The 19,262-nt window shown below is 33.8% G+C and overlaps 1 protein-coding gene across 6 annotated transcripts in view; it reads right to left on the reverse strand.

Annotated features, from left to right (window-relative positions):
- Positions 1-19,262, reverse strand: part of LOC309386405 (uncharacterized protein) — a 131,042-nt gene that overhangs the window by 106,283 nt on the left and 5,497 nt on the right. Inside the window, exons 1-4 of one of the 6 annotated variants that reach the window (XM_081941733.1) lie at positions 18,310-18,482; positions 17,356-17,415; positions 14,562-14,680; positions 6,801-7,453 (exon numbers count right to left, since the gene is read on the reverse strand). In XM_081941733.1, coding sequence (XP_081797859.1) covers positions 6,801-7,322 — 522 coding nt within the window. In that variant the 5' untranslated portion in view covers positions 7,323-7,453; positions 14,562-14,680; positions 17,356-17,415; positions 18,310-18,482. The other 5 variants (XM_081941735.1, XM_081941737.1, XM_081941732.1 and 2 more) reach the window with 5 other exon arrangements.

The raw sequence follows: 19,262 nt of genomic DNA on the forward strand, positions 1-19,262 counted from the left end.
ATTCTTTTCATTGTGAAATGGGTCACTTTTGTCAATAGACAAATCAATACAAAAGATAGCTAAAAACAAAATTATAGATATTGAGGATAGATCAATGCATTATATATTTCCTCCAATCTCATATAAACATGGTTGAGTAAAACCTCCCACCTCATTCCATTAAATTACCTTCCCACAATGTGTCTACTGAGACGACCTTCTTTCCAATGAAGTTTGGTGAAAAAAGAGTGTGTCACTTGGACAAAGTGACTGAGTAGATAAAGTAATAAACAAAACAGTGCTGCAATCATCAAACAGTTCTTTATTATTATAATCTTCAATTTCTTTCTCTCGGGGTGGCTAATCTTTTGCCCTTATATTCTAGAATGTTTTCTGTAAAACATCCTATTCAGAAATGAATAACCTGAAACAATATTTACCGGTCCACTGACCTACCTATCCCCTCCTAATATCAGAGAGCAAATTTAGCAATAGATATGATAAATTACCTGCCTAGTATGATTTGACATGGATAAGTGATCAAATGCAAAGCTGCACCAAAATTGACTTTTATTTTTTTGCAATTTAGTGCCACCAACCAAAGCCCTCAAGAGACTATAAATTCATGTTGTTCCTGTGCAACATTTTTGGCTTACTTTCCAACCAACCTGCAGTTTATTCCCTTTAATGAAAAGCAACAGATATGCTGAAATGTAACACTAAAAAACTGTTTTTAATATACCATCCTTGCTTTAATGCTGATGGCAATTGTTCAGGAACAGGGGCAGCCTGGCTTGGTCTGGTTGTGTACTTTTTTGTTATACAAGATAAACATATTTGTTTGCTGAGAATATTTTGTATTATGATTGATTTTTATGTTTTTATCTTCTATAGGTTTTTTTAGATTTGCATTTTTATATATTACTTTGTTTTTTTTTAAATTAACAATGTATTTTAGATTTTTTAGCTTTTAAAATTATTCATTGCATTTCAGCCTTGTTGTGCTGGTCTATGACCATAATAAAGATTTGATTTGGAGCATTTTATTATGCTCATTATTGCTTCAAATAAAGTTGCTCAGCAATAAAAATAATTCCCAGAAATTAAATATATAGCCTTTTGCCTCATTACAGGTACTTACAGAATTAAGCGCTGCCACTGCAAAATGTTTATCTCATTTGGAAATTTGGATAGAAAGTAATGAAATTGCCACTAGTAGGATGTATTCTTCCTAAACTGAAATTTATCACATCACTCTATATAGGATTACGGAAGGACTTGAAAGTTCCATAACCTGCTACTGCAATTAATCTGACAGACAATCCAATATCTGTTCAAATATCTCCTTTGGGCTACCACCCTCTGAAGAAGTTCCATTGTTGAAGCTTTTATTGTTTCAAAATTTGCCTGGCAATTAAATTAAATTAAAATTAAATCTCCCATTTGGCACACAGGCCACAGTCTTATCATGTGCTATTCCTTAAATTGCTGTATAAAGTTGCTGATAAAGCTTCAGAGCTTTATTCAGAGCTTTTAATTTAGTTGTACTGGTCCCTATCACTAAATTCCAAGAAAACCGTTAATTCCACTGATGATACCCAAGTCCAGTATTGGGCTACATGGGGTAAACAGGTAGAGATAAAATCCAGACAAGCCAGGTGTTGGAAAACAATCAACTAACTCTGGAACTGGGTTTCAGCCTGTTTTCGAAGAAACTGCATTTCCTTGAAATCGTCTGGAAATGCTCTTTGATCATAACCGATATAGGAACTTAGCTACTAAGATGCTTTTGCACAGTTATATCTAGCTGTGTATTAAAAATGATTCCTGAAAGCATTTGCATGGCTTCAGTGCTTCATTAACTCAAGAAAGGGAACTAGAAAGAACTAAAGATTATAATTAAAGGAGACTCACTAATATATAATGGAACAAAATGCTTTTAATGTTGGAAGAATTCAAGGATATTTGGGAACAATGCACTCAGAAAATATTCTTAAAATTTTCTGCAATTATAAAAATAGAATTATAAGAGGTTATAGGACAGAAACCGGTTTCATTGGTCAAAATAGACTGAGGCCATTTGAATAGGGACAGGAATGATATGGTAAAAGATGTTACACTGGATTTATAAATGAGACTCGCTGATGTCTTAATTAAAAGAGATATACAAATAATAAACCAGAAAACTAACTTTGATAACTTTCTTATTTTGAATTTGCAAAAGAGATGTGTTAAAGTTTTGAAGGTATTTTGCAGAAAACAGAAAGAGAAAATGAAAACAAATCAAGTTCTGGGACAATATTTAAAGAGATTGAAGAGCAAGATTTTTAAAAGCAAAGAGAAAGAATACAAAGATGATTTATTTGACCAAGATTAAAAGCAAATATTTCTTGTAACTGTTAATGGGTTTTTGTTGACCAGCACCAAATGATGAGCCTTTAAAGCTTTGTTTAAGATAGATGAAATATGGGAAGAAGAGATCTTTTTTAAAATGTTCATAGAAAGTGACACGCTGGTGTTAAAGTGTTAAATGTAAGGAAAGGAGTTTGGTTTAGTTGATTGAAGTTAAAATATATGTTATTGTTATTTCTGGTAACTCTTAATAGATATTGGATAATTAGTGCTGAATGAAGAAGTTTTAAGAATTTGGTTACAGACAAAAGATGAAATGTGGGAAAAGATATATTTTGTGTGGTAGAACTAGAGAAGATGATAAATTACTGAAATTGTTTCTACTTGTCTGATGAAGTAGCATGTCATTTCCTTTCCTTATTATATTCTTTTATTTTCTTTAACCTTTTTCTCTGCACTTTCTACTCTTAGATTTTTCTTAATTTGTATTAATCTTTTATTTTGTATCTCTAAACTTTAATAAAATTATTTAAAAATTAAGTAATTACATATATATAATTAAAATGTAGGGTAAGATATAAATTATTTTTTTATTTTACTTTTATTGCTTTTTAATTATTAGTAACAATGATTCATACATTGCCAAAGGGGGAAAGATTAAAAGTGCTTTAATAAAAAAAGTAAAAAAAGTCTAACAAGAAACTATGTGATTATAACAATATATGCAAATAAATCTATATATGCTTGGCTAACGCAAATATTATTCAATTGCATAAATATTTTAAGGATCTACTTGAATATCTTTTTTACTATATTCTGTATAATGAGTCCCATATTTTATTGCACTAGTTATACAAAATCTACATCTGTAGGCAATCAGCTCATATGGCAAGTGCAATCAGATCTTCAATCCATTGACTAAATTGAGTCCTATGTTTATCTTTCTAATGCTGTAATATCAGTCCTTTAGCCACAGTAAGGGCTAATATGTAGAAAGTATCTTTTAAAGAAGCATTATCCTTATTATATCTCCAATAAAATGTTATTTTTGATAATCCTTTTCTAAACAAACATAATGAAGTCCAATAATTTTACATTCTAAATGTGTCTTTGTCAGACACATAACCCATAACATTCAAAATGTGCCACTCAGCTCTAAAAGATTGAAAATCCTATATCACAACTATGAAATAGTTAAAAACACACAGACAAAAATACACCTGGCATACTCACCTAAAATCAATTTAATTTCTTCCTAGAGGGCTTACTTCTAAAAAAAAAAATCTTAAAGTTGGTTTTAGTAACTCAATAACTAAAATTCTAACCCAAGTCAGATGAAAGATCCTTTAAATAAACAGCCTTGCTAAATAGCTTCTTTAACATCTTAGTACAACTAAGGATATTGATTATGGTGTTCAATCAATGAGCACTGTAACTGACAAGTATAAGTCTACGCATTGTAAGTGATGAGGCAGCATAATGTAAGCTCTGATGTTTAGAAACATTACATGGAAAATTCTGACAAGGTTAGGCTGAATGAGCTGTGGAAGAAATTAAACCAATTATGAAGCATACGGTAGTTATTCCACCACCCACTGATAGGTATATAGGGAAAAACAAGTACATACTGTTTTATTTTTAATCACAGCTGCTCAAGTCAATTTTCTATGACAAAAACAAAAACAGAAATAAAACACAAGCAATGAGTTAGCTTATTTAAATGATCCATTCCCTTCTCCCCTTCCAATATCCCATATTTTCACTTTCTGTTTATTATACTGAAGTAGCATAGCAATAGCATTTAGATTTCTATACCACCTCACAGTGTTTTACAGCCCTCTCTAAAAGGTTTACAGAGTCAGTTCTCAAGACTAATTCTTAATAGGAATTTTAATCCACCAAGATAGTCTACTCTAAAGAGGAAAATGAAACTTAAATGTAATCATAAATTTAATTAGTATTGCAAAACAATAGAAATAATAAAAGATACAAATTAAAATGTAATGGTTGCTTTTGAAAAAGATCAAAAATATTATTGCTTAGTAGATCATAAGAATCATACTGCATTAAGCAACATAATTTTCAACACTAGTGTCTTCCAAATGCACTGCAACTACTATCAACATTCCTAGTCGGCATGAATGTATATCACCAGGAAATGAAGAAATAGCCAGTCATTTGCTTCCAAGAAATTCTCAAGCTGGTGAACTCAAGCAACTGGCTTTAAACCTGTAAGTTTATTTAAATTATTACAGCTAATAGCAGACTTATCAAGCATTACAATGTCTAATCACTTTTTAATACTACACCATTCAAAAAAATTCTGTCTCCCTCTTTATCCTCCATAACATTTTGCCAGCACAGATGGGGAGAGTAGCAAGGTGTAAAGAAAAACAGTATTTTTGTATCATCAACTATTGTGACTTCTTCTCATCCTTACATCTTGCAATGTTTTTTCTAGACAAAATTTTAAGAACACAGGAACATTTTCTTTCCTTGTATCAAGTTCTCCTACAAACCATAGGAATACTATCTGAAACAGAGAAAATGGGAGGCAAGCTGAAATGAATGTTTCAAATGACCCTTTTACAATTTTCCTTTTGTAGTGGAAAAAAAAATCAGGAAATCATGCAAAACCTAAAAAAATAGGGGTGTTTCTCCAAATAAAGAGCTTTTGTTCATTATGCAAGTATTTCTTCAGTCCTCCGATAATAGCTATGTAACAATTTGCATGAACTCAACATTTAATAGGCTACTTACAAGATGACCACAGGGACAGAGGGCTTGAAAAAGAGTTTAGAGAAAATAGGGCAGAAGCTTGGGAACAAATAAGAATTCAGAAAGAGAAGCACAGGCAGAGGGGAAAAGGCAGAAGGCAGAAAAATCCCCAAACCCCTACTGATAAAGAACTTCACACATAAACTCATCCCTTTTTCAGCATTATTAGCCTTGCATTCTCTTATGACTACAGCATGTACAGTATGAATGAATGCAAATATACTATCCCAGGATAATGTTGCAAGATTCAATTTGCGTAAGTCACCAGGTTTAAGTCTTCCGAACTTTCGGACTGATGCTGGAGCCCATCTTCCAGTTCCCTGAGGATGGGCTCCAGCATGAGTCCTAAAACTCGGAAAACTAAACCTCTGGTCCTGGTGCCTGACCCAGATTGGATCCTGCAATAAGATATTTCATTCTGGTTAAGTGTTACATTCTTATCTAGGTCAGATTTATCTTTAACCATATTCTGTTGCCTTAATTCTGACCACAAGCACCGAGGCTTTGTGTTTTCCCACTTCTGTAGTTTAACACTTTTCCACTTTGTCTTTTCCTGAGTGATACTGTACTCTTTGATAGAAACTGCCAATACGGTTTTATATTATGTGACCAGTTGTTCTTCCAAGTGCTTAATTTGACTGTCAAAACCAAGAAGGACCAATTTCCAAATTTAAAATGTTTCTTGGTTTTTAATTTTCTTAATTGCAAGCCAATACTGGTCTGGCATGTACTTAGGTTATTGTGGATAACCCAATTCCCAATACTTCATATTGTGGTTACAGTGGTAAAAGCACTAGCAAGATGTTATAGGAGTATTTTCATGTTGTGACCATTTCTTCTATTCTTTTCCATTGGGTAGAAGCCAGGAAAAGACCACCCACAAGCCATGGTTACATATTCTAGTCAGCCACAATATAACGGACGACTAACGAATCAGAAATCCACATTTGCACATTATACTGCACTATTAAAGAACTTGAATGTACATGTTGCAGACCTATGATTAAATCATTTTGGAAATTATTTTCCGTGTGTACTTTAAAAAACTACAACTACAGTCGATTATTTCATTCGATTATTTGATTTGTGAAGTTATGAAAAACGAAATACATTATCAACATTATCCAAGTTTGTATGAAAGAATTTCAACTCAGGAGAGTTCTTAAAATGGAAAACAAATCCAGTCATTTGATGCTCTAAATTGTTTTAAACTACAATAAACTGCAATCTTGTAAATCACATAAAACTGTTCAAAATGTTCATGAGTATGCATAATTGAGATTTCAGTTGCTGTACAATTCAGCTACGATTTTGTTCTCATTGAGGGAGGGCAGGATTTGCTCACTTTGGAGGTTTCCCCAGTGTATGAAAGAAGAAGTGTGAAAATACGAAAGAGCTAACAGAACTGGTTGAGAGATCAGGACTTCATCCCCCAAATTACATCTTCTCTCTGCCTTCTAGGCATTTATTGAAATAGCCACCATACTTATGTGCAATCATAACAACTTTCTTTTAAAAGTCCTACTTTTCTAATTATACAAAAACCTGGTAGATATTATATTAGGAGCCATGAAATACCTTCTATAATATGATCAAGGCAGCCATAAAGTTCAGCACATCTACCCACCTCTCAGTGGTTAAATCAGAGCATACAATTAGCTCACTGACTGATGGAGCTCATTCACACTCACCTGCAGTTCACACCAAGCAACTTCTACCCAGGTTTCTGTGTCCAGACCCTTGAAGACAGTTTTGAAAGCTCCTCTTCCCAACTCAATGTCAAATTTCAGAAATCTTCCACCAGGTGATGTAGCCACAGCCTTCATCTCTGCCTCCTCTTCTATCTCCTTCTTCGTCCTTTCCTTCGCGGCTTCCATTATTATCTTTGCGTTTTGCTCATTTCTGGCTTCTTGCTCAGCCACAAGTATACTGGCAGAAAGATGGATCATCCTCTGATCACCCAAGATAAATTGTTCTTGCTCATTCCGTGGAGTAATTTCCAAGTCCTTTTCATCCTCCATTATCTCCACACTTTTTCGGAAAAACCTTTTTCTTTCTACAATTGCCCCAGAGGCAGGGGTGCTAAGCCCCTCTTTGGTCCTGGCCTCCATGGTCAAAACAGCATCAACAGAAGGATTCACACATTCCAAAGAAACTCCATCAGGTTTCTCTGATTCTTCTGTGCTGGCTGATTCACCAGAGTCTGTAGCCATGACACAGCAGAGCCTTGGCACTTAGATATATGAAGTGTTTCCCTTCCTCTTCACTCCAGGCACATCATGAATAACTGCAATATTATCAGGACTTACTTCCTCTCAGATTATCATAAGATTCCCATAGCAACCTGTAACAAGAAGGAAGGAGGGGGGAAAGATTCATTTTAAAAGGTGAAATATGAAGCAGGCATCAAAACTGCAGTGTTCAGTTAATTAGTCTACCTTCTTTATCCCAGCAACAGAAACCTAGTTTTTTGTTTAAAGACATTTTTACCACTGAGAAAGTAAGCTGAATAATGTACTATATAGATCACCTTAGATTATTGGCTTCAAGAGTTTAACATCACATGATGTTACTGTAAACAAATCCCTTGGCAGTTTGACATATGAATGGAGTTTGTTGACCTAAATATTTCTTCCCTTTCCAACTTCTTAAATTCAGTAATTGTTAGTTAATTCACCCAATGAATTAATTGTCAGAGTTGATGCATGCTTAGGAACTTATACACTTTGTTGTCTCCTACTTTATCTGTATTACATTCCACACTGTATGCTTAACAAGATTCCCTCTTTTGGGTTTCCAATAACCTATCAAGCTTGGAACCTTGTAATTTGAATTATTTCTCCATATAAAAAGCTTCCTATTACAGAAAAAAATGAACACAAACAAATGACACTGATTGTTTAAAGTCATATAACAATAAGAGATCAACATATAATATAGTCTAATGACTAAAAATCCTGCTTATACAGTAATGCTTGAAAAAACAGAAATTACTTAGTAGCTATTTTTTCAGAAACTACTCCCTTTGTGATCTGCTCTGACCACAATTGCTCCTTATAAATGAAATGAAAGAGGCATTTTTTATTCTTATGTTCTGAAAGTGCATTGTGGATGCTTAATAATTAAATCCAGATAAACTGGTATTTCCTGCTAGTATGCTGTATTATGACGGAGCACTGTCCAAAGTGCTTGAGATTTTTCATGTGGTTTAGGCTGAGGTGTTTTTTGTAAAGCAAGCTTTCAAATGTAAAAAAAGAAAAATCCATGCCTCAATGGGAGTTCATTTAATCAGCCAGCCTCTGTAACACATCTTCAAGTAAATGGAGTTAATGGAATTTATTCAAATCCCTCTAGATATTTACACTCACATGTCAAGTTTATTTACAAATGCTGAAAGCAATGTGTTGCAGCAAAGACTTAACTACTCAGCATCAATGCATAAGCCAAAATCTTTTACTGTACTACACATTTCAGTTAAATCAATTAATATATGTAATGGTTTCATAAAACAATCCATGTTACTGTGTCAAGCTTTTAATATTATATTTTAACATGCCTTGAGACATTCGTTTTAAAAAGAGCAAGAAAAAGGACAGCCATGAGAAAACCAACGTGCTGTAGTTCTTCAGTTAAACTTGACATTCCTTGTGAATGTATTTTGGAACTCTACATCTTCATAATGAAGATACAGTAGGCGTATGCAGAATCTGAATGAGTTAAAAGGAAAAAAAACTAGTGTAATATATGCTGCAAAGAAAAAATAAAAATGGGCAAATATTGTATTTGGCATTGGAAAAAAAATAATTAAGATACCCTATATCACTACATTTAAAATTTGTTCAATAAAGAGAATATTTATAACACAATCATTTTTTTGATATAAAGCAACAGAAGATCATTCAACGAGAGGGTATTATTTGCATGGCAAGCTTTTTCTGCCTTTTTTCTGTGAAAGAAACAGAAGCTTCCTCCATACAATTTTCAGGTTCAGCATCCCTCCAACTATTAGCAGCATTTTCACAATTTTGTGGTGCACTCAGCAAATGTTTCCACCTATTCTTGAGCCAGTACTCTTCTAACTAGTCAATGGGGAAACACTAAAAATAGCAAAACACTCCATCCTCCTTCTTGTTCCTCCCTTGCTATGTTTCAGTTTTATAGCAAGAAACAAATAACCCCCATCCCAAGCCCAGCTGCTACTCTGTTGGAATGCAGCAAAGTCCCTCTGCTAAGTAGCCTGAAACTAATGGGGAAACAGCAACAAAGCATCATAATATCTATAGTCTGGGAAGCAAACATCTCACTAGTGAGGAAGCAAAGTGAGACAGGGAACTGCCTACCCTACAACTTCAGAGAAAATGCTACACAACTATCTTTCAGCATTTCCTTTAGAGGCAATTGACTAACTGAATCAATTAATTTCTGAATTGGCTCTGTGTACATAGCCCACTAGAAATCCCTCAGCATTATGGAAACATGCATGAGAAAGTGCCAATGCCATTTTGGTGTCATTCTTACCCATGAAAAAGGGTAAAATTAATTAGATAGAATTAGCCTTTCCCATCTCCATCCTCAGCCTTGTGTACTCCAACAGGAAGATGACTCTAAGTGGCTTACAGACATTTGATTAAAATGCACTATAAAATATCAAACCAATAAAAGTCAAGTAACATAAAACTAACCAGGATGGAGAGGGAGGGAACAAAATGTGGACAGGAAGCAGGTAAGGTGTTATCTATTTCAATACCCACTTCCAACCTGTCACACCTCCATTGGAGACCCAAATTAATTGGCAGAGCCATGTCATCAAGGCCTTTTGGGGAAATATTTAGGACACAATGCAGGAATTACAAATAGAAGGGAAACTTGGTAGAAATATCCTTTAATGTGAATAGGACAATAGGACAGGGATCATTAAATGCAGAACAAAATTAATCAGTATATAATACTTGATAACCTATGCCCCATTGGATCATCTCTTCTGAGACATTTCCCTTAAAACACAGAAACAGAATGACCAAAGGCAGGCGAAAAAGCAAGAACAACTTCTAACTTTCTGCCGGCTTCCCCATTGACTTTCCTTGTGAGAATCTGGCAGGGAACACTGGATATTGGACAGCCAGTTTGGTCTAGTGATTAAAAAGCTGGAAACTGTGTGTTCTAGTCCCATTTAGGCACGAAACCAGCTGTGTGACTTTGGGCCAGTCACACTCTCTCAGCCCAATCCATCTCACAGGATTGTTTTTGTGGGGAAAATAGAAGGAGGAAGGTGTGTTGAGTATGGGTGTGTTGAGTATGTTCACTACCTTAATTATTTCTAATAATAATAAAGGCAGGATACAAATAAATAAATATCTCCCTTCCCTTCCCAGCAGGAAGGTAAGTTGTTGCTACAGGATGAGGGAGGGAGGGATTGTGAGACTGGATGAGAATCTGTCTCAGAACACTGAAAATGAAGATGACATGACAGTAGCAGCAACGCAGCAGCGAGCAGAAGCCAGCAACACTGAAGCAGCCACAACTTTCCCAAATTTTATCCCTTGGGAGTCAAGGGTCCTGGATTTTGCACACATTTTGTAAGCCCATGTCAGGTACCCGAATTATTATAGTGTAGAATATATTAAGAGAGCTAGCTGGAAGTAATGGTTAAAGGATCAAACTAGAAACCTGGCATCTGAGTTCTAGTCCTGCCTTAGGCACAAAGTCAAGTGGATGATCTTGGGCCAGTCACTCTCTTTTAGCCTCAAAAAAGAGGCATGGCAAATCACTTCCTTTTTTAAGATGTAATTTTTATTGAAGATTTCTACATAAATAAAAGATTAACATGAAAATAAAGTTAAAAAGAATAAGAAAGATAAAAGTAGAAAAAACATAAGTAGAAAAAGAAAAAGATAATTAAAGAAGTGACTTCTGACCTTCTTGGTAGTGATTATAAACTGACTATTCATCCTCCCTCTTAAGATTATATTACAAAGATTTCTACTATCCTATATTCAGACTATTTTTCAATCAGCAAATTTAGAAATCATTCAGCAAAAGTAGCAAACCACTTCTACAAAAACCTTGCCGAGAAAACTGCAGGAGCTAGTCCAGGCAGTTGTCAGACATCCATAATGATTCAAAAGCATAAGTAATAAAATTAAATTAAATTAAATATATCAATCCATAAACTAACAACATAACAGTAGTTATGTTCTAAAACTTGAAATGTTCTAAAATCGTGCATTCTATAATCTCATTCCCTGTGAATATCATTCTCTATTTTTGAGATATAAAACAAAAGAAAATGATATCAAAGAACTCCATTAAATTCTAACAATGCTTGCTTTACCTGGTTCTTTTACCTTTACACAGTAAAATCAAAATAAATTAGCAACTGAAGCAAACTAAGAAAATTAATTTTAACAACTCGCCCACTCTGTAACAAAATATTATTAATAGCCTGGTCAGGCAATCGCCCCTACCCCCCACCTGCTCCAAAAAGAGAAAATGTGAATTCACAGGTGCAGCTCTTTTGCTAAGGCTACTTGAAATGGAATCCAGAGCATATGCTAACAGGAGCAAACTTACAACATACAATCGACAATTCACGTTTGAGGCCAAAAGTCAACTGAGCCTATGACATTCCTACACTGACTTTTAAAATCAAAGTACCTCCTACTTGTATACATAAACAAGTTTTTTTTAAAAAAAATATTTTGTTTGCTTATTATATTGCATAATAAAACTATATCTAAAGCTTTAAAATGTTGGAAGTTATTCACTTACTTATTTTGGGTTACTGTATTTATTAAATCCAGTCCTAGAGATTTTAGTTATTTAACAATGCACAATGCACTATTTTAGGAAACTAGCCAAACTGAAACAATGAAACAGATAAACAATGCTAAGGAAACCACACTATCACTTTTATAAGAAATAAATGAAAGGCAAAAAATACAATCAGGAAAGAAAAACAAAGGCAAAGAAATATATATATTTAGGCTTGAACAGTTCAAAGATTATACTGTAATGGACTGCAATTTAGATGTTTATCAATAGTAGACAATAACTGTGTTCCATTATTAACACATCACTAATTAACAATAATTAAGTATCACTAGCTTGTGCAAATCCAACTCATATGTTTAATTTATGGTTTGTGAAGCAAAATTTGGATTAAATAAGCAATAGAATACAGTATTCTGAGACTACACTGCCAAAATTTGGTGGCAAATAGCCTCATTTCAGTTATACATTTCCCCCAAATTTCTGAAAAGAGTGTAAAAATTACACGACTATACAGTAATTCATCCATTTTCCTGCTAAATTTCAGTAACATAATTTCTGCCTATTTTTAGGATTTTCCAGGTATTCATGTTAAGCATAGGAATATTGTAGTTTACTTCCCAGAAGCCTTCTGTTCCTCTTCCTATGATTAATACTCCAAAAAGGGGCTCATTTCCTGTATTAACATCCATAATAATAGTTTTACTTGGTTCCTTATATTTATTTTGTACTGCTTTAATTATTTCAATTTTTCAATTGCTTTTATGTAGTATGATGTACACTGTCCAGTGTCACTTGTTGAAATTGCTGGGTGACTATAGAAATCAAATAAATTAAAAATAAGTTTTAAAAATTGGATGAGAAAGTTGATGTAAAAAACTCTCTAATCTATATAAAATCAAAAACAATTATTTATGATCATATTATGTACAATTCTGAATGAATTACTGAATCAATCGAACAATTATTTTATGAACAATCTCAATGAAGAAGATAAATATTTCTATTCTTCACCTACTTTATTATTATTTTTTTACCGTCTTAGATTAATATGTGTTTGCATGCGCGCGCACACATATACATACACATACCTTTGAGTCAGTGTTGGCTCCTGGTGATTGCCTGGATAAGTCACTTGGTGATAAGTGTCCTTCCTAGGGCTAAGAGTGAAAATACTGGCCCAAAGTCCCCCCGTTAACTTTGTGCCTAAGTCAGGACTAAATCTAGGCATGCTTTAACCACTACACCAACTTGATTCTTGCATATTAAATATTAATCTAAAATAAAATTATATAATATATATATGACATATTTATATACATATTTAATAAAAGTGTCACGATACTTCAGATAACTGATCTGTAAAGCTAATTCAATTAATTACTCTCATTAAGTTCGTCTAAAATCCATACAGTAATACTATTTGGTATTTTATTCTGCTGCTAGAGAATATTCTGCTAATCATCCATTACAATTCGCTATCTGCATTTATATGAGGTAAGCACCTATGGTTAAGTGAAGCATGGTTTATTCCATTAACTTGAGTTAATATGATATACTGAACCATAAGCTAAACACATGGATTGGATTTATACAACATGTTGCAATAAATTATGGATGGCTTTAAGATTCTCTAGAGGTAAATGAAATTCAAATGAATGATATTTCCATGCAAAGCGATATAATGTAAGATAACCTTTCTTAAACCAATATTTCTGGACTATAACATGACTTATGTTAACCCAACAAAAGGGTAGAAAGAACAGGTTTCTCCTTTCCAATGTATCCTTTCCCCCCTCTCCTTTATCATCCTTCTTAAAAAAAAAAGATGGCAACTTAGTAGACTTCCACTTAACAGCTCCAATTTTAAGAGGCTCATATATTCTATCTTCCTTATTTAACATTACAATAATTAGAATTAAATATAAAATTCAGGTCTATAATCTGAATAATGTACATAGGTATTTCTGATATTGCTTCACGTTATCTTTGATAACTTGAGGAAATACTGCATGCAAAACAGCATGTCAGAGGGAGTGATGCAACAGAAATATTAACTCACATTTGACTGCCATGCTTAAAGGGATAGGCATTTGCTAGGCAAGAAAATTTCACTTGAGATTTAAAGAACAGCTATATGATAATACAGTAAGAGATCAATAAAGCCTAAATCATACATAAATCTTCCACTCCATTCATCAGATCAGCTGAGATTGCCTGGTCTTTAAGATTATTTTGGTAGGTCCTATTATTTAACTCATTAAAACCTACAATACAATATCTTGCTTACTTGCTTACGCCGCCCCGAGTCCTTCGGGAGAGGGTGCGGCTAAGAAATAAATATATTATATTATTATATTATTATTACTTAATCATAGTTTATTGAAAAATTGCAGCTGGCTGGATTCAAACAACATTATGAAGCTTGACGTTATAGACCAAAGTTTAAAACCCCAAAGGCCCAGTTAATACAATATGAAAAAAGTTATGTTTAGTAATTTAGTAAAGCGTGTAATCATATCTTTTAGTTTAAATGTTGTATTGTCTATTGCTATATTCACTGTCATTCTGGATGATATTCTCAGTTAATATTGACAAGACTACAATTGTTGGTTGCTCCCAGAACTTTTGAAAACAATTTGGTACTTGCACATGTACTTTAAAAAAGACTCCTTCTAACATACCTTAAAGAAATCCCTGATGACAAAACAGCAGCCTGCTTGATCAATAATTATTCAATATTCCATTGTTGAAGTTGAAATTAGTTTCCAATTTGTATTCTTAGGTGGAGGAAGCAGTAGTTCTACGAGCAAATACAGAACTTCATTAACAAATAGTACATCTAAACTGCACTGACCTAAAAATATCTGGTTCAAAACATTTAGATAACATTCCATGAATAATCATAAACCATGAACACATTTTTAGTTAACAACATTATTTATTGCTAAGTCAAAAAGTAACTGGATCTTGTGACACTTCTACATTTTAAATAAAAAGTTCAAAATTGCTGTGATGAATTAAAGCTCCTTATTTTAAACCAAGAGATCTCTAGTTCAGATGCAGGTTGTGCTACTGGTTTGTTACTTAGGTATTAACAAACCACATTCTTTCAATGTCATCTTTAATACAAGAATAATGTATATTACTTACTGTGATACCAATTACTATAACACATATATCTGAGCATTCAGGAACTGTTATATAAATGCCAAATATTATTTTAGGATGGGATAAAAATAATATTAAATGATGGAAATGTGTTAAATTTCTTATTTATTTCTGAGATAACTTTATTTTGTAAAGTAGCAAATATTTTACTCATTACACTTTCTGTATAAAAAAGGAAAGCCCAATGTTTCCAGGAGTTCATTCTTGGACATAGCAAGAATTCAAGCAGAAATTGCAACATTTACCATCTGCCATAATATAAAGTCCCTTGCAAAATTATACTTCAGATGTATCAAAATAATATCTCATGCCTCATCACTGTTTACAAACTAATAAAGTGTGTAATACTCCAAGAGCAGGACTGTCAAACTCGCAGCCCATTGGCCAGATGCATCACACACTAGCCACGCCACACCTAGTTTAGCAAAGAGGGGGAAAATTCTGATGTATCACGTGACGCTGCTGCGATGACACGAGTTTGACACCCCTGTCCTAGAGGATAAAACAACTTCTACTTATACCGCATCACTTAGCAGAATACTATGCTTCTTTTTCATACCTTAAAATTGAACAAAAGTTTATCAGCAAAATGAGTGGGGTGGAATTATATAAATATACCGTAAATGGATTGTTAGCCATTATAATGTTGACTTCACTTACCTATTTAACCATATTTAAATTACAGAGAATTCATACAACCTAAAAGCCACAATTTTCTTCATTTAATAATAATATTAAATAAATATCTACTGATACTTATTAGGGACCAAAGTCATTTACATCAAAATAAAAGAGTAGATGCAAGATACTGTATGTAGGAAAGCATTTACAGAAAAGAAAAAAATATTTTGATTATCTGAAAATAAAAATCAGGAATGAATTTTAATTCCTTTCTATAGTCCTTGATAAAGCAGGAATTTATCACATTCGCTGAGATGTATCCAATTCCAACTTTGAAAAAGGTATAGTATGTTTTCACAGGGGATGCTTACCTATGGTTACTAAATGTTCTGGTTTTATATAACATATTCAAGCATCAACTCTCTATACAAGCTGCAGTCACACAGCATGCTACACTTAAATAGTAAACTAGTTGATGGTTTAGCATGCCACAAAGTCAGACTATTGTTTAATTGAGCTATAAATTTAAATCTATAAATACTGGATTCAAGCAACAATACATTGCGCTTGTTTTAGAAATAATTAAAGCTGCAACCAAATACAGATGATAAAACATATAGTAAAGATCTCTGTTAACTACAAAACTAAATACAGGTTTTTGTGGATATTCTCATTTGCTACTAATACTTAGAACTAAATAACAGTTAGAGATTATGATTAATAGTTCCAAAACATGCACAGCTCTGTTGTTTAGTATTATTCACTAAAAGATCCTGTCTCCTTAAGAAATCCTGGCCTTTACCCAACAGCAGCATTTGAGTTCAGCTACAAGTCAAAATTTTCTGGTCTACTGCTAATGGATACACATACAACAGCTGACTTTTAAAAGATACATGGAACTCTGGTGAGTTTTATTTAACCCATATATGTCAACAACAGCCTAAAATAATTGTAATGATTCTGTTTAGTTCCTATTCTATACAGTGCTGCATTATACATGCCCTGCTATTTACAAAGTAACAGCTCTTCAGGGCTGGAGGGGATAAATTTCCTCTGAATGGCTGGCATAAAATCATTATTTTGAAACATAGAATATCACTAGAACTTCACAGAATACTAGCATCATCTGTGACACTACATCACATTTTACCCATCATGTTTAAATTCTGCTACGAAGAAACAATTGTTTTCATTTCTTTTCTAAGGGACACCACAGCCACCCCTACCGGTGATTTCAAACTCTGATAGACATTCTTCCATACTGTTAAAGGTACCAGAGTTTTCTGAATTACAGATTTGTGCATTGTAGCTTTCTAAAGCAAAAATACCACTAGCCAGATTTATCTACCATAGTGCACCTGACCCAGATACCAACATCTACAGCTGAGTTCACAAATGATTTCACTGGCAGCAACAGAAACATTATGGAACACAATGTATGTAGCATATATCCCTCAATTCTTTAAATTCTCTTTGTACAATCTCAAGGCGTATCTCAAAACTAAGAAATGTGGATCTCTCTGATTGGATCATTTTATATTAAATTACTCACTGTATTTATCTATAGCCCAAAGGAATTATCAATCTACCAGGGGTGCAATAAAAATTACAGACTTGATAAAGAATTACATGGAATAGTTCTAAATAAAAATTTAAAATGCTAGGAAAGACAAATTAACTACGTACTTCATTTTAGAGATCAGCCACAGAGAGATTTGCCAGGTGGAAGAGATCATCGTTTATTTGCTAAAATTAAAAATTAAAAACTAGATACACTTAAAAAGCATACTCTTATATTTACTTAATCATAAAACTCACTGGCCTCAGTACAGCTTATTTCCTAGTAACTGTTCTAGAACTTTAGGCACAGTTATTTTAAAATAAAGATCATTTAAACATATATTATTCTGTGGGAAAAGAACCCCACTGATGAATCTAGTGTGCAAAATTCCTAGGAGTGAAAGAAATACATAGTCACAAGGTATATTTTTTAAAAAACCTGCAGCATGGGATCAAAACCACATCAGGGCAGAGTATGTGCAATCAGTATTATAAATCATATACAAAGGTACGAAGAAAAGGTAAATGTATAGCAGAAGTACAAGTAATTTAAAAAAAGGAAAGTTTCCTTCTCTTCTATTTAGCCCACACAGATACACAGCTTTATACACACATTTCCTGCATGCACGGTAAATAAAACACTAGTTCGTTCTGTCTCCCTTCCTCATCATCTCTGAACACGATTTACTCTACAAAGAAATTCCATCCACCCTGACTCACACAAACACCCCTGTCTTCCCAACACCAAACATCATTCATAATTGAAATCCTAGAGCTTTTTGTCCATCCCAATTCACCAACTAATCAACCCCCCCCCCCAAAAAAAATACTTAATACAAAATCTACACATACTTCGGAAGGACTAAGTCCAATTGATCTTATGGAAATTAATGAACAAATTACTGGTACTTAAGATTATAATATAAATCCCAGGCTGAATCCATTTTCTGCTCCAACAACCAGGATTCTAAGCAGGGTTCAGCATGGCAATCCATCCAGACATACTGTAATCACATGCACAAAAGCCGCCCAGGCACCCCTCCTCTTCTTCTTCTTCCGCTCTCTCTCATTGCTACCCACCCGCTTTTAGGAGGGAAAAATCTTTATACCCATTTCTTCTTACCCAAATGTTTAAGGTTTGGGTAAACACCAAAGGGAAGGCATCACTCCATCTCTGTGGACTGCTCTCAAACCAACCCCATGGACGCGGCAAAGAGGAGCTGGAGGATGCTCACTGCATTCAAGGGAGAAAAGACCCCCACCTTCTTATAAGAAAGAGCTTCCGGGTAATGGTGAACCTTATAAGCAGGTGAAGAACAATCCTCTCCCTTCCACCTCTACTCTGGGCTGTACCATTCTAAAGAATCCCCCCCCTCTCTCTCTCACACACACACATTCACAGAATGGGGGAGGGGAAGATGGAAACAGAGCAAGCCCTCTTGGAAAGCTTGATATAGGAACAAAGTCTTAATGAAGCAAACTACTGGGATAAACCATCTAATCTCTGTTAGAGAGGGAGACAGAGATATATTATTACCCAGATTTCAAATAAATGTGTTCTTTCCAATGCATCACTGTGGATATGATGGCAGTATAGTGGGTTATTTGTACTCACATATCTAATTAATTTAGTGTGATTAAAGATTCATTAATACTGTAGGGATATCTGACTACCACAAATTCAGCAAAAAATTGCATACATATACAAAAAAATCTTAAATACTAACATCTTTATATAAAAGGAGCAATTGCAGTATGTAAATTTATCCAGGAACAAAATATATTTGCATCTTGAAAAATTTGGGAACAGAAGGTTCCAGAGAAGCCTGGAATATTCCATTTTCACTCCAAACCATGCCATGACATCAATAAACAACCAATTCAAAGACAGAAAGTGAACAAATGTTTTCACTCTAGGATTTTAGATCTGAAGTAGCATCTTTCCAGCAAAGCATTTTTTTTACAATCTTTGCTTGATAAATTATTACTAAATTATGTACTTAGACTGGAATATAGCTAACTCACAGTTTTCA

This window comes from Natrix helvetica (genome assembly GCF_964273705.1).
Source record: "Natrix helvetica genome assembly, chromosome: 1".
NCBI classification, from domain to species: Eukaryota; Metazoa; Chordata; class Lepidosauria; order Squamata; family Natricidae; genus Natrix; species Natrix helvetica.